General features: G+C 43.4%; 1 protein-coding gene and 3 long non-coding RNA genes across 4 annotated transcripts; 3 read left to right on the top strand and 1 right to left on the bottom strand.

The window, feature by feature from the left end:
- Positions 1 to 638: 638 nt before the first annotated feature.
- LOC117186357 lies at positions 639 to 1,374 on the top strand. Its single transcript, XR_004471459.1, has 3 exons — positions 639 to 656; positions 729 to 874; positions 935 to 1,374. It is a non-coding gene; the product is annotated as an uncharacterized LOC117186357 (long non-coding RNA).
- A 5,582-nt stretch (positions 1,375 to 6,956) lies between these two features.
- Positions 6,957 to 7,942, top strand: LOC117186356. The gene is made up of 3 exons (XM_033387074.1): positions 6,957 to 7,065; positions 7,124 to 7,304; positions 7,361 to 7,942. Coding segments are annotated over exons 1-3 (408 nt in total). The 5' UTR covers positions 6,957 to 7,063; the 3' UTR covers positions 7,586 to 7,942.
- Positions 7,878 to 9,254, bottom strand: LOC117186359. The gene is made up of 2 exons (XR_004471461.1): positions 8,936 to 9,254; positions 7,878 to 8,882 (listed from the first exon to the last, which is right to left on the bottom strand). It is a non-coding gene; the product is annotated as an uncharacterized LOC117186359 (long non-coding RNA).
- A 2,375-nt stretch (positions 9,255 to 11,629) lies between these two features.
- Positions 11,630 to 12,235, top strand: LOC117186358. Its single transcript, XR_004471460.1, has 2 exons — positions 11,630 to 11,735; positions 11,796 to 12,235. It is a non-coding gene; the product is annotated as an uncharacterized LOC117186358 (long non-coding RNA).
- Positions 12,236 to 18,017: the final 5,782 nt, after the last annotated feature.

Below are 18,017 nucleotides of genomic sequence, written 5' to 3'. Positions count from 1 at the left end.
TTCATGGTCGGCTTTGCCTATTGCTAAAAGTGAGTTCCTAGATCTCAGGGACTATAAAAGCTAGAGCAACCAAATTTTTGATCCACACTCCTGTGATATCGGACCTTGACGAGCTAGTTTCAAAATTTCGCCACACCCCCTTCCGCCCCCGCAAAGGACAAAAAAATCTGGGGCATCCAAAAATCTCAGAGACTATTAAGGCTAGAGCAACCAAATTTGGTATCCACACTCCTGCTAGATGTCACTAAACAACGTATATCTCAAAATTTCGGCGTCTGCCGGAGTTAGTATCGGGTATAAATGTAGAGTTGCGGTCGCCACAGCACCTCACAACGAGCCCTTCCGTTTTTTTTTTTTAAATTTCCGAATCGAGGAATGTAGACAGAGAGTTACTTTTACAATTATGGGATCACAATATTTCAGACAAAATTTAAGCTCCATGGCGAACCAAGTTTGAGCTAAGAAAAACTATTCCTAGTCAATACGGCATGAGAACCCAATTCTTGGCCTGCTTGATCTGCCCATTCCTTACAATATACCAAAATATACCCATCATGTGTTTTAGAGCCCCCTTTGGAATTCTGAAGCCGAAATTACCAACCCTTCTCTGGACAGACATGTTTTGTTGTGGGGATGTGCATTTTACCGAATATTCGGTATTTTAATATTTTATTATTCTTCTTATTATATATAACACTTATATAAGTTATATAACTGTTATTCCGCAGAACATCAATTTGCAAAGTACCCAGCTAGCACAATAGCAGCATCGAGTATAGCCGCTTCAATCAGTGGGCTAAAATGGCATCTTCGCACAGGCCATAATCTTCCCTTTTTATTAGGTCTACTTACGGACTTAACCAGCATCGAACAAGTTTGTATAAGAAAGATTGAAGTCCAAGGCATTGACTAAATTTTATTTGTATATAAATAGGTTCAACTGCAAGAGTGTATGTTGCATATGGAGACCATTTTTGAAGAGCACAGTCGCAACCTGCAGCCGTTTTTTGTTGACATTCAACCTCCTAACTCTGCAAAAATGTACTGCCAGAGACGTAATCAGACTCATCCAAACCAGCAATATCATCAGCAGCGCCCGCAACGCATGAGGCAAATGCCAATACCCTCCCTAACATTTACTACTGCTGACACCAACGCTGATCAAAATTGCTTTAAGGCTACCCTACCCTATCGGACGCAAACATTTAAGATTCTAGGGCAGGCTAAAAGTGAGTTACAAGACATAAAATTTTGAGAAAAGTATTTTTTGAGCTAGTATACTAAATATTAGTATTTAAATATATATTAGTTTCCTCCAAGTCTTTGTAAATTAAATTACACATAAAAAAGAAGAATACATAATAATTAACATTATTACATTTTTTTTTTAAGTCTCCTTATACAAAACGGAATTTTCTTTATATTGCCTCTATACTTCGATTTTTGTTGTTTAACTAGCCGGCCCTGCCTCGTTTTGCTGTGGCGCTCATTGTGGTTGCACGGATAAGAAATGAGGACAACTCAGTTGATTGTTTCTTGATGGAGAATATAAAGAGTTTTGACCTGATCTCCGACTATGGCAATTGATTCTCCGCTAATACGGCTACTTCGGCTAGTATTAAAAAAAATAAAATAGAAAATCCATTTTTTTCGGGAGCGTTTTCGTATAAACCTTCTCCTGGATAATTTAAACAGCTGAAAACCAAATTTGAGACAGATCGGCTCAGTCATTCTCCATTTATATATATATAACGATTTATTAGTATGGGTAATTATGTAACGAATTACATTTAATACAACGTATTGGTACAATAAATTATAATAAAATGCGCTGAACCGGACCGACTGTAAAAAAATTGTTAAAAAATATGCAGACACCAGAAGACCTGATCAAACTTTTCTCTGTACCAGATGAAAAAAACCAACATATTGGCAGTATTGGCTGTAAATGCGCAAAATTACAAGGACAATTGTCTTCCGACGCTTAAAAAATTTGTTGATAGGTATTATGCGAATGATAATAGCTTCTGCTCATTATGCCAGAACAACTCTGAAGCCTCTTGGCCACTTTTTTTTTTTGCTTGTTTTGGGTTCAGATCCTCCCATATATATGGGAATACCTTTGTTGGTTTTTCGGCAAATTCTTGGCGGAATTTCCAAATATCCGTATTCACAGGAAAAGCCGTATGTTTTATTGAAGTGTAGACTAACCACATATAATCGCACAACTCGAAGCCGTTGGATAAACCTTTCTTTTCTAAGTGTTTTCCTTGACCGTTTTCACAACGTAGCATTTCTCATACCATGCGTCCGTTTTTTCAACGTTACACTGTTTATTTCTAACATTCTCGCAACATTGTGGGTTTTTTCAACATTTCGATGTTTATTTCAAACATTGTCGCAACTTTGTCACATCTGAAGAAGACTGAAGCCACTATCCTTGATCTGCTTCCAACTCATTTGTTAAGCACTTAACAAAGCATTGAGTTCGTGCCTAAGCTGCAAAACCTGCAAATGTGCCTCAGTTAAGGCCAGTTAAAAAGTTTTGGGCAAATTCGAAAACAAATATTTACAGAAAGGGATATAAGCCAAAAAACATCGACTGCTTAATATTAAAAATCAAGGTACCCGAAAATATAAGGAAGGCTTATCGCTATGGTTATGATTATTTTTTGTAAAAATAGCTTCTAGTCTAGTAAAAAACATGAAAAATTTAAGTTGGTCAGACTTACTTTTACCGGACAGACATTTTTTCTTTATGGACGTTGACATGCAATGACTGCATCTTAAAAGAGGCGATGCAATTACTGCACCGTCAGCCCTCCTCCGCCGCATTACGCGCGGTGCGTAGCCGAACCAAACGCGAACATGCAGGAAAGATAGTTGTAAGACTAATATTCGAGGAAAATTAGCACTACACTTATTAAGCAACTAAGCATGCATTTAAAATACAAATACAAATACCACTACAATTTCTAATTTCAAATTGTGTGAGTAACTTAGGTAGAGGGAATTATAATCCGAGCATAAGACCCTAAACGGTTCATGCAAGGAATAATTCGATCTACAAAGTGGAAGGAACAACGGTATAACATTTTTAGTTAGTCTAATAGGAATCGTGAAGTTTATGCGGCCCAACAGATCAGGGCTGTCTATGTAACCCCTGATCAAGTTGTGCACAAAAATCACACCAAGCATTTTCGTATGGCTAACTAAGGATGGGAGGTTTACTTATAGCAGTCTACTAGAGTAAGATGGAGCGGAGGACCCCGCAAATCAGCCAGGCCAAGCCCAGCAAGCCAAGCGGGTGAAGACCCACCTCACGATCCGATCGTTCGCTGAGGTGGCGAGGGGCAAGACCCTGATCGGTGTCCTGGACAGGGGCGCCGAGGACGGCCATGTCCCTCGCGATAAGTGGCACCTGGTGGAGAACGAGCTCCAGGACCGGTTCCTACTGGAACTGGAGGAGAACGGCGGACCACCGCCAAAGAGTGAGGACGCAGGGTGGCATCAAGGCAAGGTGAAAGCCATCGCCTGCCAAGACGCTCGCTCTGCGGCCCTCTACATGAAGGCGGTGGCGGCCCTAAAAGAGGTCTAAGGTCACCATATCCACTTACAAGTCCGATCGCAAGGGCAGGCAAGCGGAGGTCGAGCCAGACCCGGAGCTGCCGGAGATCCCAAAAGAGGGGGCCTCGTGCGAGGAAGACAACCCGGCGTCGGATGCGGCAGATGTCGGACGACATCTTGGACGACTACGCGTTCGACGAGAGCGACCTAGCCAGAGGTCTCAGCCACATCGTTGTCGGGGAGGAGCCGGAGTCCCCTGACAGCGATCTAGAAGCAACAATGGTGGAGGCGAGCCTCAGGAATGTCGTTGACGCTCCTGCAGATAAACCTCCACCATTGTAAGGCAGCATGCGCTGCTCTACTGCTCCACCTGGCCAAGGGTGGAGCCGACATAGTCCTCATTCAGGAGCCCTGGATCCTCGGAAACAGGGTCTCCGGTCTGAGGACTTCTGACTACAAGCTATATGTAGCTGAAACCGCAGGTAAAATTCGTACCTGCATTCTTGCAAAAAGAGAGTTGCACTTATTTTTGCTCCCAAATTTCAGCAATGAAGACCACACCGCAGTGAGCCTCGAAGGCCAGGAGCGCTCACTGAGGATCTGCTCCGCATACATGGGGCATGAACAACCAGACCCCCCTCCACACGCGCCTCTCCGGGCTCTAATCGCAGACTGCTCGGCCAAGGACATCGGCCTAATTGTGGGGTGCGATGCCAATGCACATCACTGTCAGTGGGGAAGCACTGACACAAGCGAAAGGGGTGAGTAGCTTTTCAGTTACTTACTGACCACTCAGATGGTCTTATTAAACCGGGGTAGTGATCCCACCTTTATCATTAAAAACCGCAAGGAGGTCCTGGACCTCACGCTTGCCTCTCATGAGATACAGCGTAACATTGTATCCTGGAGGGTCCTGGAAGAGCACTCCTTCTCGGACCACAGGTACGTGGAAACTGTCTTCTCCTTCTCAGTACCGAAGCCAGTCCGATTCCGGAACATCAGGCGGACAAACTGGACTCGGTACTCTGATTACCTCTGTCGCGTTCTCCCTGAGCCCCCATCTGAGGAGGAGTTCTCCACGGAGCCCACGCCTCGTCTTCTTAAGATCTTTACCGACGCCTGCAATAAGGCGCTCGACAAAGCATGCCCCTCTGGCAAGAACAGAGGCCGGAAGAAACCCGAATGGTGGAATCTGAAACTGGGTGAACTCCGGAAAGCCTCCCGGAGACTCTTCAATAAAGCTAAGGCTGAAAACGTTGAGCAAAACTAGGCCGAATACAAGGCCAGTCTGTCAACCTACACCCGTATCCCAGTTAAGGCCCCGCAGAGCAAAGAGTAAAGAGTTTTTCTGTACTGATTCTATACGGTCCTGGTGTACTTTGTACGAACTAGCGAGGTATAGAGAGTCTTTGTTATATAGGGGTCGTCAAATTCTTTTGACCACCTCTTTATAAACCAAAGTACGCCCATGGCCATATTCACCATTGTCGACATGTGTTAGAAAACTTTAGCTTGGCGTCTAATATAACACCAAGATCATCCACCACGGTAATTCTCTCAAGAGAACCACCACATAGGGCCAATTCCGGAATAACGTAGGTTGCGGCATTTAGTTGTAAGCCCGGCTTAGTCAGAGAGCGGATGGAAAAACTGCAGATCTTCTTTGACTGAGCGGACACGGCATTGAGAATGGAGACCTCAGGTCTCAGAACGTGGGACACTGCTGGTAGTCCCAGTGTCACATGGAGAATGGAGGCTACCGCCGGAAGTCTGCACTTGAACGGCCAGTTGCGGCGTGTGAGAGACACTCGGGGGCTCGAGCTGATCGTTCAGTTCGGCAAGGCATTACGTGTAGACCGTTTAGCAGTCATCGTACATCCCTTGGACATCAGCTACCACCCTTTGGATCCGCTTCCGCCATCGCCACCGAATAGGCCTAGAACTCCGCGTCCACCTTTGCCCACAGGCTTTGGAGTTGATCTCGATGGACTTGGGAGAGCGAGCAGGTTGGAGTGCTAGCATCTGGAGCGTCGAGCTTCTGGTCGAAGCGGGTCAGTCTGCTTGCAGCGAAGGCAAACTTAGACCGTGTGAAAATGGCTGCCGATTGGTCCAAATATACCCTCGAAATGCGAGGTAGCGCGTTGCTTAACGTTCCATTAAGTTCAAGCGCGGCATCGAAAACTATCCCAACAAATACAAAGCAAGCAACCGGTGGAGAAGCGAAAAAACGAAAAGAATGCACTGCATGTATGTATGTATGGCTGTAAGTGCTATTTACCGAGGCTTCGGTTAACGAACCACCCTTTTGACGAGATTCAAACAACGGGTAAAACAGAATATAACCATTTTATAGTGATATATGTATGTGTATCAATAACTATGAAGGCATGAGTGAATATATATATGTATGCATATGTTCAAGTATATGCTAATTGAAAATGTATACGTAGCCATAAACATATGTACATAAATATGTGCGGGGGATTCAAGTTCAAGATTATTAAGAAATAGCTACTGGATCACTTGGGTGTAACGTGTAGGTAGCGCGCCGGTTAAAACGGCGGTGGGAGCGTAACTAACTTATCTTAAGCGTTACGCTGCGGTGAACGCCGTGTGGATTGTGGATCTTCCGAGCGCACCGCCAAACTCGCGACATCGAGTTGGGACCGGACCGCACGGAGTTGGCACAGTGCGCGGCAATTATCAACTGATGCCCTGAACAAAAAATATTCCGAAAATATCGACGTTCTGCCATGTTTAGCTCAGTCACTGGATCTTAAACTCATCGAAATCTTATGGCCGAAGGTCAAAGGAATTCTACCAACTGCAAATCCGTCAACATGAACTAAGTTTTGGCAAGTGGCTTAAGAATTATTCAAATTATTGGCTCAAATCCTATTGAAACGTTGGCAGGATCTTACTGACCCATGCCAGGCTGGGGTAAAGCAGCTCATACAGAACATATACAGCCAGGCTCCGTTTTTCACTTTCACAAAAGTTTTCCGATTTACTTTTGAAATCACATAAATTGGGGCTCTCTTTTTCCCATTCCGCAAGATTTCTTCGTTTTCAAAACGAAAACATTTTCGTTGACGAAATGAAAAGTAAACGGCTTTTTATACAACAAAACGAACCCTAATTGCAAAAGGAAAAAAATAGATGACTTATTGATGCATTAACATAAACTTGATACCTATATCAGGGTAATTTAACTTGTGCTTTTTTTTATAAATAATTTTATTTTAACCCAACCTCAAATTTGGTTCGGACAAAATTGGCCACAGCAACAACAAATTTCGTTTTGGTGTAAGCAGCTGACCCATTCCGATTTGGTTATCGGAACGTTGGCAAGTAATCAATTTTTGCGTATAACAAATGTGCACAAATTTTTGCACAAATGTGCATGTAACAGCTCAGACTGTGCTTGTAACATGCGCTTAACAGAACATCTGGGTGAGCACAGCTGTTTCCCGCCCAATTTAATTCGGACTTCAAAATGTAAGTGCAGCAAATTAATTTTTTATTTCAAAATTACCGCTTTGTTCTTTATATCCAGGGGAAAGCATAAATCATCTCTTCAAGATGAAATCCTGGTGGGTTTTATGAAAGACAACCCGGACTTGGCAAAAGGATTTGTGAAGGGCGACCGAGTTGTTGTCGATGCCAAGTGGGCAGAGCTTTGCGGCGCTCTCAATGCTGTTGGGCCGCCAATCAAGGACGCATTGGGTTGGAAAAAGGTATGTGTTGCACAACAAAAGGTAGCACACTACTATATTCAATTCTACAATTTCAGGTTTGGGCAGATTGGAAAACAAACATCCGCAAGAAGATGGCGAAAAACAAATCAGAAACTCGAGCTACAGGTGGAGAGCCCTTCGCTCAGCAATCGCTTGGGGAATTGGAGGAGGAAGTGGCCAAGCTATGTGGCCTCTACGAAATGGTGGAAGGAGTAGGTGGGCAGCGTATGGACTTCCCCCCCGTACCACCAAGGAGTCCGACACTGGGGTTAAGTGCGTGATGGAAGACCCCATTGAGGAGGAACCCTCAGAGAAGGACGAACCCTCACAGAAGGACGAACCCTCAGAGAAGGAGGAGCCCATGCCGAAGCGCCGTCGAACTAGACCAGCGCAGACCATGGACCTCAACGATCTCTGCGCTGCTCAGCTGGATGAAATGTCGGCAATTTCCAAGAAAATTTCGGAACATTTCGAACGAATGGAATCGTTAGAGGAGAAGCTCGAGGTCCAAAAGGCGCTTGTAGACAAATTTAGCCAAATTTTGGACAAATTTGCGAAATAATTAGTTTCCTATTAGTTTTTTTGTGAAACTTAGCTTTATTAGTTATAAAGAATATCGAATGACATAAAGAAGAAAACATGAAAAATTTTGCATTTTAATAAGGAATGGCCTGAGCTATTTCATCGCGTATAGATGATCCATTATTTTCAGTGTCGTCGAATTCATTTTCAGTGTCTAAAGGGTCGTCAAATCGAACATCCTCCTCGATTAAGACATTACGTCTTCTACAAATATTGTGCAGGGCACAGCATACATTTATAATTTGGCAACAAAATATTGGTGGGTAATTTAAAGTGCGTTGCAAGCAACGGAAACGGCTTTTAAGGACTCCAATGGTGCGTTCTATAATATTTCGTGCTCCAGTATGCTTTATGTTGAATCTGTGCTGATAGGTGGCTATCTCCGCGCTCCTATAAGGAGTCAGAACAAAACTCTCTAGAGCGTAGCCCGAATCAGCCAAAACAAACCCATTAATGGTCGTGGATAAATATTCCCTAGCAGGGGAGTGATTCCAAATGATGGAGTCATGGCAGGAACCAGGGTGCGTGGCATCAATAGCAATTATCTCCATGTTGTAGTTACACACCACCATGGCATTCATGCTATAAAATCATTTCCTATTATAGAACACGGAGTGGTTTTGTACAGGCTTTAGTATTCTGATGTGAGTTCCATCCACACAGGCACCAATTCGAGGCAATTTAAAGTTCCGATAGAAATATTCATATGATTGTTGCAATTGATGATTATTCATCTACAACGAAATGAACTCAATACATAACAGCCTGTCCATCAACGGAATAAGTTTGTGAAGAATCTTTCCAAATGTACTGCGTCCAATGTTTATATGGTGGTCTTTGGCAACTGCCCACTGGTAGCAGCCAGTGGCGAGATATCACATTACTGAAGCCAATTGCGTAGAGGGAGATAACTTCCTGGTAACACCTTAATGGGGTTGAACTTTCTCCAAAATCATTTTGAAAGTTTTTTTGTCGATCCGAAATGACTTCACAAATCTGAAAGCTTTACCATAAGCAATTTAATTTTCAATACGCATGCTGTTACTCACAGTTCGTCAGACATGTTAAATACACAAGTGTTGCATCTAAGATGTCTAGATCTTCTTAGATCACGTAATTTCTGCAATCGTTTTGCTTCAAAACAAGCAATTGAAAAAATAAAAGGCATTTTAATCACGCTGTATTTTTACAAAGCAGCCAGGTCAGCTGTTTTTGTTTGCCAGAAACGATGAAAAAAGAAACATATCAATAAAAAAAATATGTGAAAACTGGAGCACCTTAAAACGAAATCGAAACGTTTTGGCTGAAAACGTAATCCGCAAAAGTAAATGAAAAACGGAGCCTGCCTGATAAAATAGGTTTTAATTTGAGTTTATTTTTTTGATTTTGTTCGAAAGCAACACTATTTCAATGAACAGCAGATATCTTGGGTAATTGTGTAAAGCCATGAAAAATAGAAGATGAATGTAAATGTAGTCGAAATTTTTTTTCTTCTAATTATACCCGATACTCAAAATGAGTATTGGGGTATATTAGATTTGTGGTAAAAGTGGATGTGTGTAACGTCCAAAAGGAATCGTTTCCGACCCCATAAAGTATATATATTCTTAATCAGCATCAATAGCCGAGTCGATTGAGCCATGTCTGTCTGTCCGTCTGTCCGTCCGTCCGTCTGTCCGTCTGTCCGTCCCCTTCAGCGCCTAGTGCTCAAAGACTATAAGAGCTAGAGCAACGATGTTTTGGATCCAGACTTCTGTGATATGTCACTGCTACAAAAATATTTCAAAACTTCGCCCCGCCCACTTCCGCCCCCACAAAGGACGAAAATCTGTGGCATCCACAATTTTAAAGATATGAGAAAACGCAGAATCGTAGAGAATGATTATATCTTCTAGACTGCAGAATCTGATGAAAAAAATTTCATTCTCTTCGCTCTGTCTCTCTCTAACACACAGGTTTCATGGTCGGCTTTGCCTATTGCTAAAAGTGAGTTCCTAGATCTCAGAGACTACAAAAGCTAGAGCAACCAAATTTTTGATCCACACTCCTGTGATATCGGACCTTGACGAGCTAGTTTCAAAATTTCGCCACACCCCCTTCCGCCCCCGCAAAGGACGAAAATCTGGGGCATCCACAAATCTCAGAGACTATTAAGGCTAGAGCAACCAAATTATGTATCCACACTCCTGTTAGATGTCATTAAACAACGTATATCTCAAAATTTCGGCGTCTGCCGGAGTTAGTATCGGGTATAAATGTAGAGTTTCGGTCGCCACAGCACCTCACAACGAGCCCTTCCGTTTTTATACCCGATACTCAAAATGAGTATATATTCTTGATCAGCATCAATAGCCGAGTCGATTGAGCCCTGTCTGTCTGTCCGTCTGTCCGTCCGTCCGTCCGTCCGTCCCCTTCAGCGCCTAGTGCTCAAAGACTATAAGAGCTAGAGCAACGATGTTGTGGATCCAGACTTCTGTGATATGTCACTGCTACAAAAATATTTCAAAACTTCGCCCCGCCCACTTCCGCCCCCACAAAGGACGAAAATCTGTGGCATCCACATTTTTAAAGATACGATAAAACCAAAAACGCAGAATCGGTGAGGATGACCATATCTTCTACAGTGCAAAATCTGAACCAGATCGTATAATGATTTTAGCCAGAATCAAGAAAACAATTTCATTCTTTCTCGCTCTGTCTCTCTCTAACACACAGGTTTCATGGTCGGTTTTGTCAATTGCAAAATATGAGTTCAAGGATCTCAGAACCTATAAGAGCCAGAGCAACCAAATTTGTTATCCACACTCCTGTGATATCGGACCTTGACCGTTTCGTGTCCAAATTTCGCCACACCCCCTTCCGCCCCCGCAAAGGACGAAAATCTGGGGCATCCACAAATCTCAGAGACTATTAAGGCTAGAGTAACCAAATTTGGTATCCGCACTTCTGTTAGATCTCACTATAAAACGTATATCTCAGAATTTCGCCCCACCCCCTTCCGCCCACACAAAAGACGAAAATCTGTTGCATCCACAATATTGCACATTTGAAAAAACTAAAAACGCAGAATCATAGATAATGACCATATCTATCAGATTGCTGAATCTGGATCAGATCGGATCATTTTTGTAGCCAAAAGCAAGAAATCAATTTTCAGTGGCTACGCAGCACCCGACGTCACGCTCAGACTGATTTTCTGTCTCTCTCGCACGCACTCTTTGTCGTGTGGTTCAATATTAGCGGCGTCTGCCGCAGGAGAGCCATACTGACTTAGTATCGGGTATAACTGTAGAGTTGCGGTGTCCGCAGCAACTCACAACGTTCCACCTCGTTTTTTTTAAATTTCCGAATCGAGGAATGTAGACAGAGAGTTACTTTTACAATTATGGGATCACAATATTTCAGACAAAATTTAAGCTCCATGGCGAACCAAGTTTGAGCTAAGAAAAACTATTCCTAGTCAATACGGCATGAGAACCCAATTCTTGGCCTGCTTGATCTGCCCATTCCTTACAATATACCAAAATATACCCATCATGTGTTTTAGAGCCCCCTTTGGAATTCTGAAGCCGAAATTACCAATCCTTCTCTGGACAGACATGTTTTGTTGTGGGGATGTGCATTTTACCGAATATTCGGTATTTTAATATTTTATTATTCTTCTTATTATATATAACACTTATATAAGTTATATAACTGTTATTCCGCAGAACATCAATTTGCAAAGCTAGCACAATAGCAGCATCGAGTATAGCCGCTTCAATGCGTGGGCTAAAATGGCATCTTCGCACAGGCCATAGTCTTCCCTTTTTATTAGGTCTACTTACGGACTTAACCAGCATCGAACAAGTTTGTATAAGAAAGATTGAAGTCCAAGGCATTGACTAAATTTTATTTTTATATGAATAGGTTCAACTGCAAGAGTGTATGTTGCATATGGAGAACATTTTTGAAGAGCACAGTCGCAACCTGCAGCCGTTTTTTGTTGACATTCAACCTCCTAACTCTGCAAAAATGTACTGCCAGAGACGTAATCAGACTCATCCAAACCAGCAATATCATCAGCAGCGCCCGCAACGCATGAGGCAAATGCCAATACCCTCCCTAACATTTACTACTGCTGACACCAACGCTGATCAAAATTGCTTTAAGGCTACCCTACCCTATCGGACGCAAACATTTAAGATTCTAGGGCAGGCTAAAAATGAGTTACAAGACATAAAATTTTGAGAAAAGTATTTTTTGAGCTAGTATACTAAATATTAGTATTTAAATATATATTAGTTTCCTCCAAGTCTTTGTAAATTAAATTACACATAAAAAAGAAGAATACATAATAATTAACATTATTACATTTTTTTTTTAAGTCTCCTTATACAAAACGGAATTTTCTTTATATTGCCTCTATACTTCGATTTTTGTTGTTTAACTAGCCGGCCCTGCCTCGTTTTGCTGTGGCGCTCATTGTGGTTGCACGGATAAGAAATGAGGACAACTCAGTTGATTGTTTCTTGATGGAGAATATAAAGAGTCTTGACCTGATCTCCGACTATGGCAATTGATTCTCCGCTAATACGGCTACTTCGGCTAGTATTAAAAAAAATAAAATTGAAAATCCATTTTTTTCGGGAGCGTTTTCGTATAAACCTTCTCCTGGATAATTTAAACAGCTGAAAACCAAATTTGAGACAGATCGGCTCAGTCATTCTCAATTTATGAAATCCCGTAAATTTTTTACTCCATTTATATATATATAACGATTTATTAGTATGGGTAATTATGTAACGAATTACATTTAATACAACGTATTGGTACAATAAATTATAAAACTGTAAAAAAATTGTTAAAAAATAGTTTTCTCTATACTACATATGCAGACACCAGAAGACCTGATCAAACTTTTCTCTGTACCAGATGAAAAAAACCAACATATTGGCTGTATTGGCTGTAAATGCGCAAAATTACAAGGACAATTGTCTTCCGACGCTTAAAAAATTTGTTGATAGGTATTATGCGAATGATAATAGCTTCTGCTCATTATGCCAGAACAACTCTGAAGCCTCTTGGCCACTTTTTTTTTTGCTTGTTTTGGGTTCAGATCCTCCCATATATATGGGAATACCTTTGTTGGTTTTTCGGCAAGTTCTTGGCGGAATTTCCAAATATCCGTATTCACAGGAAAAGCCGTATGTTTTATTGAACTCGAAGCCGTTGGATAAACCTTTCTTTTCTAAGTGTTTTCCTTGACTGTTTTCACAACGTAGCATTTCTCATACCATGCGTCCGTTTTTTCAACGTTACACTGTTTATTTCTAACATTCTCGCAACATTGTGGGTTTTTTCAACATTTCTATGTTTATTTCAAACATTGTCGCAACTTTGTCACATCTGAAGAAGACTGAAGACCACTATCCTTGATCTGCTTCCAACTCATTTGTTAAGCACTTAACAAAGCATTGAGTTCGTGCCTAAGCTGCAAAACCTGCAAATGTGGCTCAGTTAAGGCCAGTTAAAAAGTTTTGGGCAAATTCGAAAACAAATATTTACAGAAAGGGATATAAGCCAAAAAACATAGACTGCTTAATATTAAAAATCACGGTACCCGAAAATATAAGGAAGGCTTATCGCTATGGTCATGATTATTTTTTGTAAAAATAGCTTCTAGTCTAGTAAAAAACATGAAAAATTTAAGTTGGTCAGACTTACTTTTACCGGACAGACATTTTTTCTTTATGGACGTTGACATGCAATGACTGCATCTTAAAAGAGGCGATGCAATTACTGCACCGTCAGCCCTCCTCCCGTCTAACAGACCGAGGGGCGCTGCCGCATTACGCGCGGTGCGTAGCCGAACCAAACGCGAACATGCAGGAAAGATAGTTGTAAGACTAATATTCGAGGAAAATTAGCACTACACTTATTAAGCAACTAAGCATGCATTTAAAATACAAATACAAATACCACTACAATTTCTAATTTCTAATTGTGTGAGTAACTTAGGTAGAGGGAATTATAATCCGAGCATAAGACCCTAAACGGTTCATGCAAGGAATAATTCGATCTACAAAGTGGAAGGAACAACGGTATAACATTTTTAGTTAGTCTAATAGGAATCGTGAAGTTTATGCGGCCCAACAGATCAGGGCTGTCTATGTAACCCCTGATCAAGTTGTGCACAAAAATCACACCAAGCATTTTCGTATGGCTAACTAAGGATGGGAGGTTTACTTATAGCAGTCTACTAGAGTAAGATGGAGCGGAGGACCCCGCAAATCAGCCAGGCCAAGCCCAGCAAGCCAAGCGGGTGAAGACCCACCTCACGATCCGGTCGTTCGCTGAGGTGGCGAGGGGAAAGACCCTGATCGGTGTCCTGGACAGGGGCGCCGAGGACGGCCATGTCCCTCGCGATAAGTGGCACCTGGTGGAGAACGAGCTCCAGGACCGGTTCCTACTGGAACTGGAGGAGAACGGCGGACCACCGCCAAAGTGTGAGGACGCAGGGTGGCATCAAGGCAAGGTGAAAGCCATCGCCTGCCAAGACGCTCGCTCTGCGGCCCTCTACATGAAGGCGGTGGCGGCCCTAAAAGAGGTCTATCCAGGGGCGAAACTGGAGGCCGTGAAGTGGGAAGATGTCCCTAGTCGCCCGAGAGCCAGAGCGTGGGTCTCGGCTAAGCCTGCAGAGCCCGAGAAGATCCTCAGGTTACTGCAGGTCTGCAACCCCCACCTTCCTACAGCCGATTGGAAGGTGGCAAAGGTGGAGGATATCCATGATGTCGGACGACATCTTGGACGACTACGCGTTCGACGAGAGCGACCTAGCCAGAGGTCTCAGCCACATCGTTGTCGGGGAGGAGCCGGAGTCCCCTGACAGCGATCTAGAAGCAACAATGGTGGAGGCGAGCCTCAGGAATGTCGTTGACGCTCCTGCAGATAAACCTCCACCATTGTAAGGCAGCATGCGCTGCTCTACTGCTCCACCTGGCCAAGGGTGGAGCCGACGGAAACAGGGTCTCCGGTCTGAGGACTTCTGACTACAAGCTATATGTAGCTGAAACCGCAGGTAAAATTGCATTCTTGCAAAAAGAGAGTTGCACTTATTTTTGCTCCCAAATTTCAGCAATGAAGACCACACCGCAGTGAGCCTCGAAGGCCAGGAGCGCTCACTGAGGATCTGCTCCGCATACATGGGGCATGAACAACCAGACCCCCCTCCACACGCGCCTCTCCGGGCTCTAATCGCAGACTGCTCGGCCAAGGACATCGGCCTAATTGTGGGGTGCGATGCCAATGCACATCACTGTCAGTGGGGAAGCACTGACACAAACGAAAGGGGTGAGTAGCTTTTCAGTTACTTACTGACCACTCAGATGGTCTTATTAAACCGGGGTAGTGATCCCACCTTTATCATTAAAAACCGCAAGGAGGTCCTGGACCTCACGCTTGCCTCTCATGAGATACAGCGTAACATTGTATCCTGGAGGGTCCTGGAAGAGCACTCCTTCTCGGACCACAGGTACGTGGAAACTGTCTTCTCCTTCTCAGTACCGAAGCCAGTCCGATTCCGGAACATCAGGCGGACAAACTGGACTCGGTACTCTGATTACCTCTGTCGCGTTCTCCCTGAGCCCCCATCTGAGGAGGAGTTCTCCACGGAGCCCACGCCTCGTCTTCTTAAGATCTTTACCGACGCCTGCAATAAGGCGCTCGACAAAGCATGCCCCTCTGGCAAGAACAGAGGCCGGAAGAAACCTGAATGGTGGAATCCGAAACTGGGTGAACTCCGGAAAGCCTCCCGGAGACTCTTCAATAAAGCTAAGGCTGAAAACGTTGAGCAAAACTAGGTCGAATACAAGGCCAGTCTGTCAACCTACACCCGTATCCCAGTTAAGGCCCCGCACAGCAAAGAGTAAAGAGTTTTTCTGTACTGATTCTATACGGTCCTGGTGTACTTTGTACGAGCTAGCGAGGTATAGAGAGTCTTTGTTATATAGGGGTCGTCAAATTCTTTTGACCACCTCTTTATAAACCAAAGTACGCCCATGGCCATATTTACCATTGTCGACATGTGTTCAGAATACTTTAGCTTGGCGTCTAATATAACACCAAGATCATCCACCACGGTAATTCTCTCAAGAGAACCACCACATAGGGCCAATTCCGGAATAACGTAGGTTGCGGCATTTAGTTGTAAGCCCGGCTTAGTCAGAGAGCGGATGGAAAAACTGCAGATCTTCTTTGACTGAGCGGACACGGCATTGAGAATGGAGACCTCAGGTCTCAGAACGTGGGACACTGCTGGTAGTCCCCAGTGTCACATGGAGAATGGAGGCTACCGCCGGAAGTCTGCACTTGAACGGCCAGTTGCGGCGTGTGAGAGACACTCGGGGCTCGAGCTGATCGTTCAGTTCGGCAAGGCATTACGTGTAGACCGTGTAGCAGTCATCGTACATCCCTTGGACATCAGCTACCACCCTTTGGATCCGCTTCCGCCATCGCCACCGAACAGGCCTAGAACTCCGCGTCCACCTTTGCCCACAGGCTTTGGAGTTGATCTCGATGGACTTGGGAGAGGGAGCAGGTTGGAGTGCTAGCATCTGGAGCGTCGAGCTTCTGGTCGAAGCGGGTCAGTCTGCTTGCAGCGAAGGCAAACTTAGACCGTGTGAAAATGGCTGCCGATTGGTCCAAATATACCCTCGAAATGCGAGGTAGCGCGTTGCTTAACGTTCCATTAAGTTCAAGCGCGGCATCGAAAACTATCCCAACAAATACAAAGCAAGCAACCGGTGGAGAAGCGAAAAAACGAAAAGAATGCACTGCATGTATGTATGTATGGCTGTAAGTGCTATTTACCGAGGCTTCGGTTAACGAACCACCCTTTTGACGAGATTCAAACAACGGGTAAAACGGAATATAACCATTTTATAGTGATATATGTATGTGTATCAATAACTATGAAGGCATGAGTGAATATATATATGTATGCATATGTTCAAGTATATGCTAATTGAAAATGTATACGTAGCCATAAACATATGTACATAAATATGTGCGGGGGATTCAAGTTCAAGATTATTAAGAAATAGCTACTGGATCACTTGGGTGTAACGTGTAGGTAGCGCGCCGGTTAAAACGGCGGTGGGAGCGTAACTAACTTATCTTAAGCGTTACGCTGCGGTGAACGCCGTGTGGATTGTGGATCTTCCGAGCGCACCGCCAAACTCGCGACATCGAGTTGGGACCGGACCGCACGGAGTTGGCACAGTGCGCGGCAATTATCTACTGATGCCCTGAACAAAAAATATTCCGAAAATATAGACGTTCTGCCATGTTTAGCTTAGCCACTGGATCTTAAACTCATCGAAATCTTATGGCCGAAGGTCAAAGGAATTCTACCAACTGCAAATCCGTCAACATGAACTAAGTTTTGGCAAGTGGCTTAAGAATTATTCAAATTATTGGCTCAAATCCTATTGAAACGTTGGCAGGATCTTACTGACCCATGCCAGGCTGGGGTAAAGCAGCTCATACAGAACATATAAAATAGGTTTTAATTTGAGTTTATTTTTTTGATTTTGTTCGAAAGCAACACTATTTCAATGAACAGCAGATATCTTGGGTAATTGTGTAAAGCCATGAAAAATAGAAGATGAATGTAAATGTAGTCGAAATTTTTTTTCTTCTAATTATACCCGATACTCAAAATGAGTATTGGGGTATATTAGATTTGTGGTAAAAGTGGATGTGTGTAACGTCCAAAAGGAATCGTTTCGACCCCATAAAGTATATATATTCTTGATCAGCATCAATAGCCGAGTCGATTGAGCCATGTCTGTCTGTCCGTCTGTCCGTCCGTCCGTCTGTCCGTCTGTCCGTCCCCTTCAGCGCCTAGTGCTCAAAGACTATAAGAGCTAGAGCAACGATGTTTTGGATCCAGACTTCTGTGATATGTCACTGCTACAAAAATATTTCAAAACTTCGCCCCGCCCACTTCCGCCCCCACAAAGGACGAAAATCTGTGGCATCCACAATTTTAAAGATATGAGAAAACCAAAAACGTAGAATTGTAGAGAATGACCATATCTTTAAGACTTTAAGAATCTGAATTGGATCGTGGACGGTTTTCTAAGGGTT

Source organism: Drosophila miranda, chromosome XR (genome assembly GCF_003369915.1).
Source record: "Drosophila miranda strain MSH22 chromosome XR, D.miranda_PacBio2.1, whole genome shotgun sequence".
NCBI lineage: Eukaryota > Metazoa > Arthropoda > Insecta > Diptera > Drosophilidae > Drosophila > Drosophila miranda.
The sequence above is the reverse complement of the archived record's forward strand: the minus strand, read 5'-3'. Positions and strand labels throughout refer to the sequence as shown.